Below are 22906 nucleotides of genomic sequence, written 5' to 3' on the forward strand. Positions count from 1 at the left end.
GTGTACATTGTACAACACTCTTCATACACACAACTTATAGTGTACTTTATACAACACTGATCATACAAATAACGTATAGTGTACTTTATACAACACTCATACTCACTTCTTATAGTGGACTTTATACAACACTCATCATTCACACAACTTATAGTGTACTTTATACAACACTCATCATACACAAAAATTATAGTGTGCTTTAAACAACACTCATCAGACACACAACTTATAGTGCTCTTTATACATACAACTTAGTGTAATTTATACAACACTCTTCATCCACACAACTTATAGTGTACTTAATACAAAACTCATCATACACACAACTTAGTGTACTTTATACAACACTCATACACACAACTTATAGTGTACGTTATACAACACTCATCATACACACAACTTATAGTGTACATTATACAACACATCATACTCACAACTTATAGTGTACATTGTACAACACATCATACTCACAACTTATAGTGTACTTTATACAACACTCTTCATACACACAACTTATAGTGTACTTTATACAACTTATTGTCCTTTATACAAAACCCGTTTCCATATGAGTTGGGAAATTGTGTTAGATGTAAATATAAACGGAATGATTTGCAAATCCTTTTCAACCCATATGCAATTGGATGCACTACAAAGACAAGATATTTAATGTTCAAACTCATAATTTTTTTTTTTTTTTTTTTTTTGGGCAAATAGTAATTAACTTAAAATTTCATGGCTGCAACACGTGCCAAAGTAGTTGGGAAAGGGCATGTTCACCACTGTGTTACATCACCTTTTCATTTAACAACACTCAATAAACGTTTGGGAACTGGGGAAACTAATTGTTGAAGCTTTGAAAGTGGAATTCTTTCCCATTCTTGTTTTATGTAGAGCTTCAGTCGTTCAACAGTCCGGGGTCTCCACTGACGTATTTTACACTTCATTATGCGCCACACATTTTCGATGGGAGACAGGTCTGGGCCAGGAAAGTACCCGCACTCTTTTTTTACGAAGCCACGCTGTTGTAACACATGCTGAATGTGACTTGGCATTGTTTTGCTGAAATAAGCAGGGAAAAAGAAAAAGACGGCGCTTAGATAGCGGCATATGTTGTTCCAAAACCTGTATGTACCTTTCAGCATTAATGGTGCCTTCACAGATGTGTAAGTTACCCATGCCTTGGGCACTAATGCACCCCCATACCATCACAGATGCTGGCTTTTGAACTTTGCGTCGATAACAGTCTGGTTGCTTCGCTTCCCCTTTGGTCCGGATGACACGATGTCGAATATTTCCAAAAACAATTTGAAATGTGGACTTGTCAGACCACAGAACACTTTTCCACTTTGCATCAGTCCATCTTAGATGATCTCGAGCCCAGAGAAGACGGCGGCGTTTCTGGATGTTGTTGATAAATGGCTTTCGCTTTGCCTAGTACAGCTTTAACTTGCACTTACAGATGTAGAGACCAACTGTATTTAGTGACAGTGGTTGTCTGAAGTGTTCCTGAGCCCATGTGGTGATATCCTTTAGAGATTGATGTCAGTTTTTGATACAGTGCCGTCTGAGGGATCGACAATCACGGTCATTTAATGTTGGTTTCCGGCTATGCCGCTTACGTGGAGTGATTTCTCAAGATTCTCTGAACCTTTTGTTGATATTATGGACCGTAGATGTTGAAATCCCTAAATGTCTTGCAATTGCACTTTGAGAAACGTTGTTCTTAAACTGTTTGACTATTTGCTCACGCAGTTGTAAACAAAGGGGTGTACCTCGCCCCATCCTTTCTTGTGAAAGACTGAGCATTTTTTGGGAAGCTGTTTTTATACCCAGTCATGGCACCCACATGTTCCCAATTAGCCTGCACACCTGTGGGATGTTTCAAATAAGTGTTTGATGAGCATTTCTAAACTTTATCAATATTTATTGTCATCTTTCAAAACTTCTTTGTCATGTGTTGCTGGCATCAAATTCTAAAGTTAATGATTATTTGACGAAAACATTTTTTTTTTTTATCAGTTTGAACATCAAATATGTTGTCTTTGTAGCATATTCAACTGAATATGGGTCTAAAATGATTTGCAAATAATTGTATTCCGTTCATATTTACATCTAAAACAATTTCCAAACTCCCAACACAACGTATCGTGTACTTTATACAACACTCATCATACACACAACTTAGTGTACTTTATACAACACTCATCATACACACAACTTATAGGGTACTTTATACAACACACTTATCATACACAAAACTTGTAGTGTACTTTATACAACACTCTTTATACACACAACTTATAGTGTACTTTATACAACTCTCTTTTTACACACAACTTATAGTGTACTTTATACAACACACTTATCATACACAAAACTTATAGTGTACTTTATACAACACTCTTCATACACACAACTTATAGTGTACTTTATACAACTCTCTTTTTACACACAACTTATAGTGTACTTTATACAACACTAATCATACACACAACTTACTGTACTTTATACAACACTCTTCATACACACAACTTATAGTGTACTTTGTACAAGGCATCATACACACAACTTATAGTGTACTTTATTCAACACTCATCATACACACAACTTACAGTGTACTTTATACAACACTTCATAAACACAACTTACAGTATAGTGTACTTTATTCAACACTCATCATTCACACAACTTATAGTGTACTTTATACAACACTCATCATACAACTTATAGTGTACATTATAAAACACTTATCATACACACAACTTATAGTGTACTTTATACAACACTCTTCATACACAGAACTTATAGTGTACTTTATACAACACTCTTCATACACACAACTTATAGTGTACTTTATACAACACTCTTCATACACACAACTTATAGTGTACTTTATACAACACTCTTCATACACACAACTTATAGTGTACTTTATACAACACTCTTCATACACACAACTTATAGTGTACTTTATACAACACTCTTCATACACACAACTTATAGTGTACTTTATACAACTCTCTTTTTACACACAACTTATAGTGTACTTTATACAACACTAATCATACACACAACTTACTGTACTTTATACAACACTCTTCATACACACAACTTATAGTGTACTTTGTATCAATCAATCAATCAATGTTTATTTATATAGCCCCAAATCACAAATGTCTCAAAGGACTGCACAAATCATTACGACTACAACATCCTCGGAAGAACCCACAAAAGGGCAAGGAAAACTCACACCCAGTGGGCAGGGAGAATTCACATTCAGTGGGACGCCAGCAACAATGCTGACTATGAGAAACCTTGGAGAGGACCTCAGATGTGGGCAACCCCCCCCCTCTAGGGGACCGAAATCAATGGATGTCGAGCGGGTCTAACATGATACTGTGAAAGTTCAATCCATAGTGGCTCCAAGACAGCAGTGAGAGTCCCGTCCACAGCAAACCATCTCAAGCGGCTCAGCAGCGTAGAGATGTCCCCAACCGATACAGGCGAGCGGTCCATCCTGGGTCCCGACGAGCGGTCCATCCTGGGTCTCGACTCTGGACAGTCAGTACTTCATCCATGGTCATCGGACAGGACCCCCTCCACAAGGGAGGGGGGGACATAGGAGAAAGAAAAGAAGCGGCAGATCAACTGGTCTAAAAAGGAGGTCTATTTAAAGGCTAGAGTATACAGATGAGTTTTAAGATGAGACTTAAATGCTGTACAACGCATCATACACACAACTTATAGTGTACTTTATACAACACTCATTATACACACAACTTATAGTGTACTTTATTCAACACTCATCATACACACAACTTAGTGTGCTTTATACATCACTTCATAAACACAACTTACAGTATAGTGTACTTTATTCAACACTCATCATTTACACAACTTATAGTGTACTTTATACAACACTCATCATACACACAACTTATAGTGTACTTTATACAACACTCTTCATACACACAACTTGTAGTGTACTTTATACAACACTCTTCATACACACAACTTATAGTATACTTTATACAACACCCTTCATACACACAACTTAGTGTACTTTATACAACACATCAAACACAGCACTTATAGTGTATTTTATACTTTATTCAACACTCATCATATAAACAACGTATAGTGTACTTTATACAAAATTCATACACACAACTTATAGTGTTTTTTATACAACACTCATTTTACACAAAACTTATTGTGTACTTTATACAACACTCATCATACACACAACTTACAGTGTACTTTATACGACACTCTTCATAAACACAACTTACAGTATAGTGTACTTTATTTAACACTCATCATTCACACAACTTATAGTGTACTTTATACAACACTCATCATACACGCATCTTATAGTGTACTTTATACAACACTCTTCATACACACAATTCAGTGTACTTTATACAACAGTCTTCATACACAAAACTTATAGTGTACTTTATACAACATTCATCATCCACACAACTTATAGTGTACTTTATTCAACACTCTTCATACACACAATTTAGTGTACTTTATACAACACTCTTCATACACAAAACTTATAGTGTACTTTATACAACACATGATACACACAACTTACAACTTAGAGTGAACTTGATACAACACTTATCAAACACACAACTTATAGTGGACTTTATTTAACACTCATAAACAACGCATAGTGTACTTTATACAACACATCATACACAACTTAGAGTGAACTTGATACAACACTTATCAAACACACAACTTATAGTGGACTTTATTTAACACTCATATAAACAACGCATAGTGTACTTTATACAACATTCGTACACACAACTTATTGTGGACTTTATACAACACTCATCATACACACAACGTATATTGTACTTTATACACACAACTTATAATGTACTTTTTACAACACTCTTTATGCACACAACTTAAAGTGCACTTTATACAACACTCATCATACACACAACTTATTGTGTTCTTTATACAACACTCATCCTACATACAACATATAATGTATTTTATACAACACTGATCATACTTACAAATTAGTACACAACGTATACTGTACTGTATACATACAATTTACAGTGTACTTTATACAACACTCATACATACAAATTAGTGTACTTCATACAACACTATTCACACACACAACTTATAGTGTACTTTATACAACACCCATCATTCACACAACGTATAGTGTACTTTATATACACAACTTATAGTTTACTTTATACAACACTCATCATACACACAACTTATAGTAAACATACATGTAATAACTTTATATTGACAGACCTGAAGTTGATCGGCGTTGAATACAAATAAATAAACAATACATAACTTTTAAAAAATAAATTATGACTGGGAACTTCCTAGGACCACCACCAAACTTGAGGAGGGCCCTAAAGGTTAAAAAAATATTGTATTAACTTTGGAAGTGACAAATATCAACATGGCCTCCACATGCTTGGAACCCCTCTGCCAAACTGGTAAGCAGGTTAGATTTGGTTTCAATGAAGACTAATTCAGTGTTAATATTTGAGTGTGCATTGTTGTAGTGGAAATGTTGGGCCCCGAGGTCAAAAAGGTTAAGGACGCCTGCTCTACACTGCATATTTGCCACAAGCTGAGATTTGAAATGTCATTTGTAGAAATGTCCCCAGTTTTAAGAGCTATTTACTTATTTTTAGTCATTGACTTTGCATCATCATCTTAATTTTAGACTAGAATAGAATAGAATAGAATAGAATAGAATAGAATAGAATAGAAAGTACTTTATTGATCCCTGGGGGATTTTAGCATGAAGATCTATATTTTTTTCTATTCTAGTTCAAACATGTTAAAATTGGGAACTACGCTAATTGTGTGAATGTTCCAAAACATTGACACATATGGTTTTCTACACCAAAATTCATGTATTTACTCTTCTACTTCTTCTTTATCTTCTTCTCCTGATTTTGGCGCGCTCTACCTTCCACTTTTTTATCCGATTCAAAGCGTTCCAACTCCAAACTGTTCAGCCTATTCGGAAGATTAGCGGGCTTTCCCTTAACAAATTAAAAAAATTCCCAGAATTCCAGGTATTCCGGGACATTTTTTCTATTGAAAATCAATTGGCCATTTTTAAAATTTACACATTTTTTAACCTTCAACATATCCCACTCACCATGGAAATTCAAACTATAATTTTCCCAAGTTCAAAAAAATTCCAGGAATTCCCAGAATTCCCTTTTTCCTCAGGACTGCTCCTTCCACATTTTTCAACCCACTTTAACCGTTCCACCATCCAAACATTCCTCTTAATCAGGACAAAAAACAGAGCTGTTTTTTTTAACCGGAAAAATTTGCGGTTTTCCCAAAATTCCTGGAATTTATCAATTGAAAATGTTACTACTTCAACATTTATCGACCGATTTGAGAAATTCCAAGCAGCATTTTCATTCAGAAAATTGACGTGTGTTAACATTTTTCCAAAAATTCAAGCTTTTCCCGAAATTCCCAAATTTCCATGAAATTCCCATTGAAATGAATGGGACGTTGTTCAAATTTCCACAATTCCAACATTTTTCATCCGATTCAAATCATTCCAACTCTGAAATATTCAACCTGTTCTAAATTCTGTGCTCTCCTTAAACAATTAAAAACAATTCCCGGATTTTCGAGAATTCACAGTTTTCAGAGACATTTTCCCCATTCAAAATAAATTGTGCATCTTTTAAACTTTCGCAATTCACACATTTTTATAACCTATTCAAACCATTCCAACATCAACACATTTCACTCATCCAACTAACACTATTCTAAGTTACCAAACCAAATTCCGTTTTTCCTGGAAACTCAAACTCTTCAACATTCAAACAATTTCTACATTTAAACTTGTCTTACACTCATACTACAATTTGTCAGCATTTCAGTTCAACTTCAGCATTTGAGCATTCACACGCAATTCCTTCAAGAATTGTCTCATCTAGTTATATGTTATGATACCCCCCACATAAAACAATATTTTGTGTTTAATAAAAGACATACAATTCCTGGTATTTTTCAGATACACCAATAAAATTGATTTGAACAGATACTTTCACTAGTTTTTAGTATTTTTTTTCCTCTAAAAGCTAGTCTTTTTATCTTACATTTGTCACTACAAGGACTACAACATGGGGTGATTTATACACCAGTGCCACCTACCTAAGGCATGCAAGTCAGTACAGTACTTGCAAATGAGACACGGTTGTTAGCTAACAAGCTAATGGCAAAGACTACTTCCAAGTTGCAGTAACACATGGTGATCTACACACCAGTGCCACCTACCTAAAATATGCTAAGTTTGCTGTATAATACGAAACAGTACATTATTGCAAATGGGTCACAGCTGTCAGCTAAAAAGCTAATGGCAAAGACTACTTCCAGATTGCAGCAGCATGCCGTGATCTACACACCAGTGCCACCTACCTAAGTCTGCTCTATAATACACATCAGTACAGCACTTGCAAATGAGACACAGGTGTCAGTTAACAAGCTAACAGCTCAGTTTGTTTAGTATTGTTGACTATTATTGATTACGGGAGTTACTACTTTATGGACGGAAATATAAAGGGTACACCACCTCTAACCTACAGTATTTTCACATTTTAGTTGAAAGCAAACTTCAAAGTTTAACACTCAGCAATTCGGGACAACTCTCCAGCAGCTTCGCTAATAAATTCTGTGCTTTTTCGGCGTTGAGCCCCGTCTTTTGTTTCCAGCTGCACAATAAAGGCGTCACTAATGTGCTTCCTTAAAAGGCCGAGGTGGTTTTCAGCGTGGTGTCCCTGGTGGGACAAAGTTTCAGGGCGGCAGGTAGCAACGACGTGAGCAGGAAAACAGTCGTCGGTGTTAATGAGCACCGCTGTGAAGTCGGCACCAAAGGATATCAAAGCAGGAGAGTCCTGAGTGCAGCGAGCGAGAAAACAAGTTGACAAAGCTTTGAGAGGTGCAGAAGAGACGCTCTCTGCCCTCCAACTAGAAGCTTGTCTCCAGTCCTGACAGGCTGTTGTTGCTGCCATGAATATTCATCTCTTGCCTCCCCAGGGTGAGGCTTTTCTCTCTGAAGAGATGCCACGTCTGAATATCATTTACCTGCCGTCCTTTCATTCCCTTTTCCACACGCTAACTTCTTCATTGAGCTTGATGAGGGTGAACACACGCCTCCTTTTCAAAGAGCTGGAACACATATTTTACATTCAGATTTGACCTGTCAAACGTTTCCGCCAGACTATAAGTCGTATATATGTATATTGTGAAATGAGTTATTTACATGGAAATACTATGTAAATGTTTTACATACCTTAATTGTTTGTCTGTAACAGGGCAGTAAAACGGCCGAGCAAACAAAACAGAAGTCAGCGTGCAAGCTAGCTCTCCAATCAGCTAAACAGACTCGATAACTCCACGGTGAATTTACGAAACTGAAACTATACAAAAAGAACGACTTTGTAAGTTAATAATACTAACACAGACACTTGTAAACGTGTTAGCATGTTAGCTAATGCTAACCCTGCTAGCACGTACAAGTATGCATGGAAACACTCCTACAGACATAACACATGGGACGGTTTAGTAAGTAAAAATTGTTTTAGTTATATTGTAAAACTTACAAACGTTGCTTGGATTGATGAATAAAGGGTCCATGCAAGTGGGAACGCTGTGGATAGCTGGAAAACTGAACAGCACAATGATTGAAAAAAAACAAAAAACATTACCGATAAATTGAAAAACTGCTTTACCTGCAGTGAGCAAATTCATCCAAAAGATGGCGCCATAGCACAAACAGTAAAACACCCTCTAAATGTTTTTGCTTGTTTTTTTGTATTATTTTAATTATTGCTGCCAGTGAAGAAACATCCATTTATTCGCTGCTCCATCAAGTTTAGGTCAAAAACGTAACAACTTATACTTGGGAATTTACAGTAATCGTCATTAGGGCTGGGCGATAAAACGATATCAATATATATCGTGATAGACACGTAATCCATATCAATAAGAAACGTGTACAATAAAATGTCAGATTTTTATTTTTTTCTTGGTGGGGAGAAAGATGAAGTATGGAGGCAAGGTTGGTTGAATGAACAAAGGCACTCGCTCTCTGGTATCCGAGCAATCAGTGATCACTGATCAGTGGGAGTGACACGCTAACAGCCAATCAGGTGACAGTATCAGCTATCAAGTTTGGTTGATTCTATCATACAAATCATGGTCATTGGCCTAATTCATCCACGTTGTCCACAAGTCCAATATTTAAAATTAATTTGGAAACGCCCAGCCAGCGACATTGTCAAATCTCGGGTGCCGCACTTGTCCTGTGGGCCGACGTTTGATCACTCCTGCTGTAACTACTTGGTGTTGCATCCATACCCAAATCTGTAGTCTCAGCCAGAACTAATGAAAAGTATCAAAGTGATTATTACATTTGAACAGAAGAGTAGATAGAACATGTTAAAACAGGAAGTGATCAGATATTAACAGGAAATGAACGATGAGACTAATAATCCATACATTCAGAATTTTAGATCCTTAGACACTAATGTGTTTGAATACATCTAGATTGAAGTTTGTCTTTTCTTACTGGGGAAGTACGTTAATGTCTCATGATGTCATGTTAAAATTTAGGCTAGGGCCAATCCGCCTGTCCTTTCTTACTGGGGAAATATGTTAATGGATTCTGTTTTCATGCTAGTCTGTCCGTGACTTTATTATTTTGTCATCATTTCAATTAAAAACGATCATATTAACCCTGGGAAGTTCTATCAATACAATACAGTATTGTTGCATTCCTACTTAAAGGGTGAACATTTTCACAATTTCAGAAGGGTTAAAACCAATGAAAATCAGTTCCCAGTGGTTTATTTTATTTTTCGAAGTTTTTTTCAAAATTTTACCCATCATAGAATATCCCGAAAAAAAGGCTTTAAAGTGCCTGATTTTCGCTATCTGTAAATCCACCGTCCATTTTCCTGTGACGTCATCCAGTGATGCCAACATGGCGGATAGCACAGCAAGATGTAGCGACATTAGCTCGGATTCAGACTCGGATTTCAGCGCCTTAAGCGATTCAACAGATTACGCATGTATTGAAACGGATGGTTGGAGTATGGAGGCAGATAGCGAAAACAAATTTGAAGAAGAAACTGAAGCTATTGAGCGAAATGCTATTGAAGCTATTCGGCGATCGCCGTCTAACCAACGATTGAGTGTCGCAGGATATCCATACATCTCTGTGCCATGTCTGTCTTAGCATCGCAGGTAAAATGTGTAGACCAAACGAGGGACTTACGCATCTTTTGACACTGGAGTAACTTAAATCCGTCGATTGGTAATGTTTGTTTGGCATTAAATGTGGGTGGAGGGAAAGTCTGGATGCAAATATAGCTACAAATGTACATTCAGCTAGCCTAAATAGCATGTTAGCATCGATTAGCATGCCGTGCTAATCGATGCACACTCCTAGTAAATCAACTTGAATCCGTCCCTGATTGCGTTGTTACACCCTCCGACAACACACCAACGAGGCATGATGTCTCCAAGGTACGAAAAACAGTCGAAAAAAGGAAAATAACAGAGCTGATTTGACTCGTTGTTTGTAATTTGTTTGAGAAAATGGCGGATTGACTACCTAGGTGACGTCACAACGCGAGAGCGAATAATAGAAAGGCGTTTAATTCGCCAAAATTCACCCATTTAGAGTTTGGGAGTCGGTTAAAAAAATATATGGCCTTTTTTTCTGCAACATCAAGGTATATATTGACGCTTACATATTTCTGGTGATAATGTTCTCCTTTACAAAAAAGTAACTTCAGTAAAAGTAATGGAGTACTTGTAGTTACTACTTTGATGTCAAGCGCCTTTGTACAGTAAAGCCCAAATACACTCGCCTGCATCTTTCATGCACCCCTACGGCCGCTGGGCACTTCCCGTGTGTGTGTGTGTGTGTGTGTGTGTGTGTGTGTGTGTGTGTGTGTGTGTGTGTGTGTGTGTGTGTTGAAAGAGGGCGAGACACAAGGTGCAGGCCGTGTGATTGATTCCCAGCACAGCGAGCGACACAGGAGACAGAAAGAAGGAGCAGAGAAGAGGTGTGTGTGAGAAGATGAAAGGAGGGAGTGAGAGGACAGAGGAGGCACTTGTACTGGAGGAGGAATGTTGTTTGTTTGGAAACACTCTGAACCATCACTACTCAACACAAAGGAGCTGCTAAATACTAAAGTACACAGAAGAGTACAAAGTCATCCAACGTAGGGATGGTTCACATCTGAGCCAATACAAGTACTTACCATACCAACTTTTAGTACTTTTGTGTGTTAATGAATACTAATTGTCCATCCATCCATTTTCACATCCACATGTACCTTATGGGGTCTTGGGGAGGTGCTGGAGCCTGTCCCAGCTGCACATGGGTGGAAGCCGGCGTACACCGTGGACAAGTCTGATTGTCTCATTTTTAATTGCAACATTGAGTTGGTTATGATCACTAATGTCTTGGGGTGTAACGGCACGTGTATTTGTATTGAACCGTTTCGGTACGGGGTTTCGGTTCGGTACGAGGGTGTATCAAACGAGTTTGTAAACTAAAGTCTTAACAAGCTGCTCTGCTTTCTGCCTCTTTCTGAGCAGTGAGCACCCAGCATTGTCCCGCCCACACAACCATCTGATTAGTTACATACAAAGCCAATCAGCAGTGCGTATTCAGAGCGATGTAACAGCCAATCAGCAGTGCGTTTTCAAAACGCATGTTGTCAATGCTTCAGCGTCGAGCAGATATGTGTTTAGCAGCGGACATCGTACTCTCCCCAAATTATAAAAAACACTTCCCAGTCACAACTATTACAAACATCACTATGAGCCCGTTGACCTTCTAGAAACTTAAACTGCAGCTCGGCTCGCTCACAGTTCTGGCTTGAGGTGAAGGCTAATACGCTTTTAGCGTAACATTAGCTCATTTTGCTGTGTGTGTGTGTGTGTGTGTGTGTGTGTGTGTGCGTGCGTGCGTGCGTGCGTGCGTGCGTGCGTGCGTGCGTGCGTGCGTGCGTGCGTGCGTGCGTGTGTTAGGGGCAGCAAAGCCCTGTCTGTCTGTTATTTCACATGAACTCCATGGTGTTCAGGGATGAATAGTCTCTCGTATTGCTATTGTACTATTTTTTCAGCTATATATATGTAGTATATATATATATGTAATATATATATATAATTATTAGTAATGTAGCTGCCTAGTTTTGAATAGCAGGGTCCCTGCTATCACATGTTGACAAAAATATAACATTTACATAATAAAAGTCAGGCTTCCCAAATGCTGTAATAAATTAAGCATGATGAGTTGATTTGAAACTGTTTAATGTTGCACTTTTTAAATGTAGAAGAAATGTTTGGTCATTTTATTTAATCAAAGCAACAACTTGAGGCAGTTTAATGTGGATTAACTTGGGCAGAATTATTATAGTGTTCCCAATGTTAAAAGTATAAAGCCATTGTTTACAAATTTGGTAAATAAATAACCAAAACATTTATATTTTGTTGTTTTCTTACTGTACCGAAAATGAACCGAACCGTGACTTCTAAACCGAGGTACGTACCGAACCGAAATTTTTGTGTACCGTTACACCCCTACTAATGTCCATTTGTTCTATCACCACATCACTGAGTCAAGTCCGAGACGTTAGATGGCAGTGTGTGTAGTTTATGGTGTGTTGGTCAGTTCAGTTTTAGCATTCTGTTGTACACTAAAAAGTGGTAATACTGTAAGTAGTGCACTTACTACACACCAGCTGTTGTATTGTAATGTGCATCCTAGTTGTAGTTTTTATTGACACATTTGGAGGTGTTGAAATAGCCGTGTAAAATTGCTAATGGTAATCAGCATGTCAATAGCAAAGCCAATGTATTGTAGCATGTCAATAGCAAAACCAATGCATGTTAGCATCAAGCTGGCGCATTTTTGTACAGGTGGAGCTTTATTTTACGTAAGCGTAGCAACATTACAGAGAGTCCGCTCTCAGTGCTGCTGGACTAATGGCCAAGTACCGAAGCGTGACCCAGGCACTGTAACATGGCACCGTTGGATTTTACATGAATCGGCGCCGGGTTCTTGTAAGCCAGTGGGATTCGGTGCCAAAAAGAAGTACGGGAGTCAGTGTCCGTCCTGAATTAAACGTGCACATTCACTTAGTCTGCCATGAAGTGGCGACTTGTCCAGGGTGTACTCCGCCTTCCGCCCGATTGTAGCTGAGATAGGCACCAGCGCCCCCGCTACCCCAAAAAGAGAATAAGCGGTAGAAAATGGATGGATGGCATTCACTTAGTTTTTACAGAAAAAAGTGTGCTGTTTCAAAACAAGTGTTTGTGTCTTTTGGTTCCAAATTGTGAAAAACAAGAAATGGTTGCAAAATGGTCCTGATGGTGAACTTCTGGTGTGCTGAGGCAACAATGAAGGTTACCACTTTTTCCACATCCGATAACATACCGATCCTTGGGTACTGTCTGATACCGATATCAGCAGGAAACATACATACCGTATTTTCTTGAATTGCCGCCGGGGCGTTAATTAATTTAAAACCTCCTCTCACTCCTGCGCTTACCAAAGGCATGCGGTAAAAGTAAGCATGAGCTAATTATTTTAAAACCTCTTTTCACTCCGGCACTTACAAAAGGCATACAGTAAAAATTTGACTGTGATGTAAGCTTGGACCTTAAATCCTACTGAATAGCTCTTAATCTTCTTCCCTTTATGCGATTTCAAATTACCGGTATTGAAATGAGCCTCCTCCATTTTGAAAATGATGACAGGGGAAGTGTCACTTCTGACGTCACGAGTTTGACCAGGTGGTAATACTAAAGCATGCGCTAATTATTTTGCAAAGCATACTATATGCCCTGTGGCAATTCAAGGAAATACGGTACTTGTATTTTTTTTTTATAGTATGGAACGTTAGAAAAGCTAGTGGTCACAATAACTCATAAAATTGAATGATTCCGACACGTTTGTTACTAATTCTGCCTTGGAGACTTTGTATGTGTAAGTAATATGCAACTATAATTATTTGATACTTGTTTAGATTGACTACTGTGCTGTTTTATTGTTCAATGATGATTACTCATGTGTAGCTGGTGTGCTATTGTGTGCTTAACTACTGTGTAGCTGCTGGTAGTCTACAGCCTAGCATGTTTACCTCTTGTAAATGAGTTAAGTAGAAAATAATTGGGTGTTTATTGGAGGACATTTAAATAACTGGCTTTCCAAGTTTGCACAGGTAAACACGCTGCAGGACTGCTTGTATCGCACATGATATTACACACAAGTAAAAACACTCAGGAGGACTGCTAGTATCGCAGATGACATCACACACAAGTAAACGCCGCAGCACTGCTTGTATTGCATATGATATCCCACACAAGTAAACACGCTGCAGGAACACTCGCATCGCAAATGATATTTCACACAAGTAAGCACTCTGCCGAACTGCTTGTATCGCACATGATATCACACACAAGTAAACACGCTGCAGGAACACTCGCATCGCAAATGATATCTCACACAAGTAAGCACTCTGCAGAACTGCCTGTATCGCACATGATATCACACACAAGTAAACATGATGCAGGACTGCTTGTATCGCACATGATATCACACACAAGTAAAAACATTCAGGGGGACTGCTAGTATCGCAGATGACATCACACATAAGTAAACACACCGCAGCACTGCTCGTATTGCACATGATATCCCACACAAGTAAACACGCTGCAGGAACACTCGCATCGCAAATGATATCTCACACAAGTAAGCACTCTGCAGAACTGCTTGTATCGCACATGATATCACACACAAGTAAACACGCTGCAGGAACCCTCGCATCGCAAATGATATCTCACACAATTAAGAACTCTGCAGATCTGCTTGTATCGCACATGTATCGCACATGATATCACACACAAATCAAAACATTCAGGGGGACTGCTAGTATCGCAGATGACATCACACATAAGTAAACACACCGCAGCACTGCTCGTATTGCACATGATATCCCACACAAGTAAACACGCTGCAGGAACACTCGCATCGCAAATGATATCTCACACAAGTAAGCACTCTGCAGAACTGCTTGTATCGCACATGATATCACACACAAGTAAACACGCTGCAGGAACACTCGCATCGCAAATGATATCTCACACAAGTAAACACTCTGCAGAACTGCTTATATCGCACATGACATCACACACAACTAAACATGATGCAGGATTGCTTGTATCGCACATGATATCACACCCAAGTAAACACGCTGCAGGATCGCTTGTATTGCACATGATTTCACAAACAAGTAAACATGCTGCAGGACCACTCATATCGCACATGATATCACACACAAGTGTCTGTACTTATTCCAGAAAGTTTGTCAAAGGTGAAATGTTTTAAATGTCATTAGTTGTAATGTTTACTAACCACAGTAAATGACTTTCATCATCTAAAATTCACCAACGGTTTGACACAATTCAAACTTATTTGAAAAAAGTTTCACTCAGACTTATTTATTCTGCTGTGTCAAGCTCGTTTAGCAACTAGCGATTAGCGTGTCTGCTACTAATTGCTCTTACACGTTTAGTCTCATCATCCAGTGGTAATAATATTTGTAAAACATGTAATTTTTTCGATGCAATGGAGGCAATGATTATTAACTTATTGGAGCGGCTCCACACGGTCGCCACATAGTTTACCCGCTTCTGTCAGCGGCGAGACCAAAAATACTAAAATATATTTTGTGATCAGTTATTGATGGGCAGATCACATACTTTGTTGATACTTATTTTCTACCTTAGCAGAGTCCGAATGTTTCTTGATGCAGCCATTAAACCCTTTTTTTATGTCCCGAGCAGTAAAAAGTATCTGTTTGTGTCCAGCTGGAGAAAAAAGAGATGACTCCGCCCTTCAAACCTCAGATCTCCGATGAATACGGCCTTGAAAACTTTGACACACAATTTACCAACGAGCCAGTACAACTAACACCTGACGACGAGTAAGTACCGCCTCTCAACTCTTTTTTTTTATTGGCTGATGTGATACGGACTTCAGATGGGACATGCGATCACTGATAGAGTGCCTTTTCTTCACAACAAATATTTGATGAAGTCCTTGCTGTTTTTAATAACACTCAATTATTCCAGAGAATAATTTACAGTAGGAAGGGATTCATATGGCCCCATTCGTCACGATTTACCTGACACATGAAACGTGACGAACATCCAATTTATCCGTCGGACGTCAGTAAAGTGTTGAATAGCTTAAAATTGGTTTTGTGGCAATTCCAACTTTAACCACAATGTCAGTTGCTTTATAGAGTGGTGCTTTCCGTCATTTTCAGCAGACTGCATTGCAAACGGATTAACCCTCCACCTTCCACTCACACAAGATCCACCCATGAATGGGGCCCACATGAATATATTCTCTACCGTAGATATACTTGAATTTAAATCAGGAAGGCCCAAATGTTGACTGACGGCCTCAGCCTGACGGATCAAATATATATTTTGTAAATGTTAATTTACATACTTTAATTGGTATACAGTGGGGCAAAAAAGTATTTAGTCAGCCATCGATTGTGCAAGTTCTCCCACTTAAAATGATGACAGAGGTCTGTAATTTTCATCATAGGTACACTTCAACGGTGAAAGATAGAATGTGAAAAAAAATCCAGGAATTCACGTTGTAGGAATTTTAAAGAATTTATTTTAAAATTATGGTGGAAAATGAGTATTTGGTCAACTATTCAAAGCTCTCACTGATGGAAGGAGGTTTTTGCTCAAAATCTCACGATACATGGCCCCATTCATTCTTTCCTTAACACGGATCAGTCGTCCTGTCCCCTTAGCAGAAAAACAGCCCCAAAGCATGATGTTTCCACCCCCATGCTTCACAGTAGGTATGGTGTTCTTGGGATGCAACTCAGTATTCTTCTTCCTCCAAACACGACAAGTTGAGTTTATACCAAAAAGTTATATTTTGCTTTCATCTGACCACATGACATTCTCCCAATCCTCTGCTGTATCATCCATGTATCCATTTTGGTATAAACTCAACTTGTCGTGTTTGGAGGAAGAAGAATACTGAGTTGCTACCCAAGAACACCACACCTACTGTGAAGCATGGTGGTGGAAACATCATGCTTTGGGGCTGTTTTTCTGCTAAGGGGACAGGACGATTGATCCACGTTAAGGAAAGAATGAATGGGGCCATGTATCGTGGGATTTTGAGCCAAGACCTCCTTCCATAAATGAGAGCTTTAAATGGTTGACCAAATACTTATTTTCCACCATAATTTACAAATAAATTATTTAAAATTCCTACAATGTGAATACCTGGATTTTTTTTTCACATTCTGTCTCTCACAGTTGAAGTGTACTATGATGAAAATTACAGACCTCTGTCATCATTTTAAGTGGGAGAACTTGCACAATCGGTGGCTGACTAAATACTTTTTTGCCCCACTGTATGTCTGTAACACTGCAGTAAAGCGGCTAATCAAACAAAACAGAAGTCATCGTCATGGACCCACTAAATGCGGAAACGAGCTCTCCAATCAGCTAAATAGACTCGATAACTCCACGGTGACGTTTTGGTGAATTTACTGAGAAATTTGTGAAACTAAAACAATACAACAGAAAATGCCATTGTAGGTTAATAATATTAACACAGACACTTGTAAAACTGTTAGCATATTAGCTGATGCTAACGACGCTAGCTTATTTACATCGCAATAGCACATACAAATTTGCATGAAAACACTCCTACGGACATCACACATGGGACAGTTTAGTAAGTAACTGTAAGTGTGCCCCGGCAGGAGAATTAAGACTCTAAAGTTAAAAAACAAAACAAAACAAGATTTAAAGGGGAACATTATCACCAGACCTATGTAAGCGTCAATATATACCTTGATGTTGCAGAAAAAAGACCATATGTTTTTTTAACGGATTTCTGAACTCTAAAACGGTGAATTTGGCGATTGAAACGCCTTTCAATTGTTCGCTGTTGGAGCAATGACCTTTCACCCGTGATGTCACAACAGGAAGCAATCCTCCATTTTCTCAAACACATTACACACACAAGTCAAATCAGCTCTGTTATTTTCCGTTTTTTCGACTGTTTTCCATACCTTGGAGACATTATGCCTCGTCGATGTGTTGTCGGACAGGGACGGATTCAAGTTGACTTACGTGGAGTGTGCTAATCAGACATATCAATGGTCACGGCATGCTAATCGATGCTAACATGCTTAAGCTAGCTGTATGTACATATTGCATCACTATGCCTCATTTGTAGCTATATTTGCATCCGGCCTTTCCCTCCACCCACATTTAATGCCAAACAAACACATACCAATCGACGGATTCAAGTTGCACCAGTGGTCGAAAGATGCGAAAGTCTCTCGTTTGTTCTGTTGTCGTTGCATCGCCACCGATAGCGATGCTACGACAGAGATGTGTGGATATCCTGCGACACTCAAAGCATGCAGATGCATTTCCAACGATAAAGTCAACAAAATCACAAAGGTGAGTTTTGTTGATGTTATTGACTTATGTGCTAATCAGACATATTTGCGCACGGCATGACTGCAAGCTAATCAATGCTAACATGCTATTTAGGCTAGCTGTATGTACATATTGCATCATTATGCCTCAATTGTAGCTATATTTGCATCCAGCCTTTCCCTCCACCCACATTTAATGCCAAACAAACACATACCAATCAACGGATTTAAGTTGCACCAGTGGTCAAAAGATGCAATCGTTGGTTAGAAGGCGATTGCCGAATTCGTCCTCGTTGCCGCTGTCTGTCGCGACATGGCTCAATAGCTTTAGTTTCTTCTTCAATTTCGTTTTCGCTATCTGCCTCCACACTCCTACAATCCATTTCAATACATGCGTAATCTGTTGAATCGCTTAAGCCGCTGAAATCCGAGTCTGAATCCGAGCTAATGTCGCTATAGCTTTCTGTTCTATCCGCCATGTTTGTTTGTATTGGCATCACGCAGTGACGTCACAGGAAAATGGACGGGTGGATTTAGCGATGGTGAAAATCAGGCACTTTGAAGCAGTTTTTCGGGATATTGCGTGATGGGTAAAATTTTGAAAAAACTTCAAAAAATAAAATAAGCCACTGGGAACTGATTTTTATTGGTTTTAACCCTTCTGAAATTGTGATAATGTTCCCCTTTCCATCCATCATCTTCCGCTTATCCGAGATCGGGTCGCGGGGGCAACAGCCTAAGCAGGGAAACCCAGACTTCCCTCTCCCTAGCCACTTCGTCTAGCTCTTCCCGGGGGATCCCGAGGCGTTCCCAGGCCAGCCGGGAGACATAGTCTTCCCAACGTGTCCTGGGGCTTCCCCGTGGCCTCCTACCGGTTGGACGTGCCCTAAACACCTCCCTAGGGAGGCGTTCGGGTGGCATCCTGACCAGATGCCCGAACCACCTCATCTGGCTCCTCTCGATGTGGAGGAGCAGCGGCTTTACTTTGAGTTCCTCCCGGATGGCAGAGCTTCTCACCCTATCTCTAAGGGAGAGCCCCGCCACACGGCGGAGGAAACTCATTTCGGCCGCTTGTACCCGTGAGCTTATCCTTTCGGTCATGACCCAAAGCTCATGACCATAGGTGAGGATGGGAACGTAGATCGACCGGTAAATTGAGAGCTTTGCCTTCCGGCTCAGCTCCTTCTTCACCACAACGGATCGGTACAACGTCCGCATTACTGAAGACGCCGCACCGATCCGCCTGTCGATCTCACGATCCACTCTTCCCTCACTCGTGTACAAGACTCCTAGGTACTTGAACTCCTCCACTTGGGGCAGGGTCTCCTCCCCAACCCGGAGATGGCACTCCACCCTTTTCCGGGCGAGAACCATGGACTCGGACTTGGAGGTGCTGATTCTCATTCCGGTCGCTTCACACTCGGCTGCGAACCGATCCAGCGAGAGCTGAAGATCCCAGTCAGATGAAGCCATCAGGACCACATCATCTGCAAAAAGCAGAGACCTAATCCTGCGGTTACCAAACCGGAACCCCTCAACGCCTTGACTGCGCCTAGAAATTCTGTCCATAAAAGTTATGAACAGAATCGGTGACAAAGGACAGCCTTGGCGGAGTCCAACCCTCACTGGAAATGTGTTCGACTTACTGCCGGCAATGCAAACCAAGCTCTGGCACTGATCGTACGGGGAACGGACCGCCACAATAAGACAGTCCGATACCCCATACTCTCTGAGCACTCCCCACAGGACTTCCCGAGGGACACGGTCGAATGCCTTCTCCAAGTCCACAAAGCACATGTAGACTGGTTGGGCAAACTCCCATGCACCCTCAAGAACCCTGCCGAGAGTATAGAGCTGGTCCACAGTTCCACGACCAGGACGAAAACCACACTGTTCCTCCTGAATCCGAGGTTCGACTATCCGACGTAGCCTCCTCTCCAGTACACCTGAATAAACCTTACCGGGAAGGCTGAGGAGTGTGATCCCACGATAGTTGGAACACACAATGTTCCCCTTTAACAACTGGATATCACACTTATTTTAAATATTACATTAAAAATACATTTATTAACAATTAATATTTATTAATACAAACAAAAGCATCAAAAATAGGTATGGATTCACGTATCGGCCCAAATGTGAGCGCGACCCATTATCATTGCAGAGGATACATCTTCATGACTGCCACGATCAAGTGGAGGAACGTCATCTTTCCTTGTGTTCATGCTGTGAACTTGTGGCAGACATCTTTGACTCTCCCACCTTGTTCTGGCTCATTAGGAATCTTCCAAACCTGCGTGTGACAGGATTAGACGAGAGGAGTCCGTGACAGACTTTTGGGGAGGCAACAGTGGATGGGAGGAGAGGAGATGAATGGAGCTTGAAGTAGTGGAGATATCAAGCTGCCATCAAACAGAGGCAGATCAAAAGAAGGCACTTTATCTCGCCATGCCCGTCTCTTCCCCGGGTTACCAGGGAGAGAGGATGGCGTCGCCCACTCTCGCTAGCAGGGGCTGATGCAAAAGAGCTCTCTGATGGCTTGGCACCAGAAGAAAGAGATGTTAGGAGAGAGAGGGACGACTAAACTCTCCATGGTGGAGATTTACATGGCCATGTTGAGGGGGGGTCTACGCCAGCTTCTCGTCTTTGAAAACACAAGCAAAAGAAGCATTTTTCTTCTCCAGCCGCGCTCCTTGGTGGCTTTTGTAAAAGTCTTGAATGACTTGTGGGTGGTCAACTGAATAATCATCACTCTTGGACTGTTGTAGTCCACTTGGCCTCAGGATCTAAACTCATTTAACTCACCAGAACTTCACCGTGAGGACTCACTCACATCCAGTCCAGGGCTGAGAACTCTATCACTATTTAAATCTTTTATACCGCTCCATATCGGTAATGATTCACTTCTTTTATGATGAGTTGAATAAAAAGGACCGTGGCAGGAAGGAAAGGAAATGTTAACACAAGCATGGAAAACTAACTACATTGTCAAGTTGAACGCGCAACAATTAGCTCTCAAAAGTAAGATGCTCATTTTGTTGTACCTCTTAGTTACCGTCTGCAGCAAGGTGTCAGAACTTTGTGACTGGGGGGGTCGCATTGGGATAAAACAATTTGATCCAGGTTCGAAGGCCAACTGGATGTAAGGTAACATACATATATACATTATATACATAAATATATAATGGTTACATGTGTGTGTGTGTGTATATATATATATATATATATATATATATATATATATATATACACACATATACATATATATGGATTTATACGGGGGGGCAAAAAAGTATTTAGTCAGCCACCGATTGTGCAAGTTCTCCCACTTAAAATGATGACAGAGGACTGTAATTTTCATCATAGGTACACTTCAACTGTGAGAGACAGAATGTGAAAAAAAATCCAGGAATTCACACTGTAGGAATTTTAAAGAATTTATTTGTAAATTATAGTGGAAAATATGTATTAGGTCAACCATTCAAAGCTCTCGCTGATGGAAGGAGGTTTTGGCTCAAAATCTCACGATACATGGCCCCATTCATTCTTTCCTTAACACGGATCAATCGTCCTGTCCCCTTAGCAGAAAAACAGCCCCAAAGCATGATGTTTCCACCCCCATGCATCACAGTAGTTATGGTGTTTTGGGATGCAACTCAGTATTCTTCTTCCCCAAACACGAGTAGTTGAGTTTATACCAAAATGGATACATGGATGATACAGCAGAGGATTGGGAGAATGTCATGTGGTCAGATGAAACCAAAATAGAACTTTTTGGTATAAACTCAACTTGTTGTGTTTGGAGGAAGAAGAATACTGAGTTGCACGAGGGTGGAAACATCATGCTTTGGGGCGGTTTTTCTGCTAAGGTGACAGGACGATTGATCCGTGTTAAGGAAAGAATGAATGGGGCCATGTATCGTGAGATTTTGAGCCAAAACCTCCTTCCATCAGTGAGAGCTTTGAATGGTTGACCAAATACTTATTTTCCAACATAATTTACAAATAAATTCTTTAAAATTCCTACAATGTGAATTCCTGGATTTTTTTTTTCACATTCTGTCTCTCACAGTTGAAGTGTGCCATCCATCCATCCATCCATCATCTTCCGCTTATCCGAGGTCGGGTCGCGGGGGCAACAGCCTAAGCAGGGAAACCCAGACTTCCCTCTCCCCAGCCACTTCGTCTAGCTCTTCCCGGGGGATCCCGAGGCGTTCCCAGGCCAGCCGGGAGACATAGTCTTCCCAACGTGTCCTGGGTCTTCCCCGTGGCCTCCTACCGGTTGGACGTGCCCTAAACACCTCCCTAGGGAGGCGTTCGGGTGGCATCCTGACCAGATGCCCGAACCACCT

At 40.1% G+C, this 22906-nt stretch overlaps 1 protein-coding gene across 1 annotated transcript in view; it reads left to right on the forward strand.

The window, feature by feature from the left end:
- prkcz (protein kinase C, zeta) overlaps positions 1–22906 on the forward strand; it is a 208396-nt gene that overhangs the window by 179424 nt on the left and 6066 nt on the right. The window contains 1 exon segment of the mRNA XM_061903119.1: positions 15928–16043. Coding sequence (XP_061759103.1) covers positions 15928–16043 — 116 coding nt within the window.

This window comes from Nerophis ophidion, linkage group LG06 (assembly GCF_033978795.1).
Source record: "Nerophis ophidion isolate RoL-2023_Sa linkage group LG06, RoL_Noph_v1.0, whole genome shotgun sequence".
NCBI classification, from domain to species: domain Eukaryota; kingdom Metazoa; phylum Chordata; class Actinopteri; order Syngnathiformes; family Syngnathidae; genus Nerophis; species Nerophis ophidion.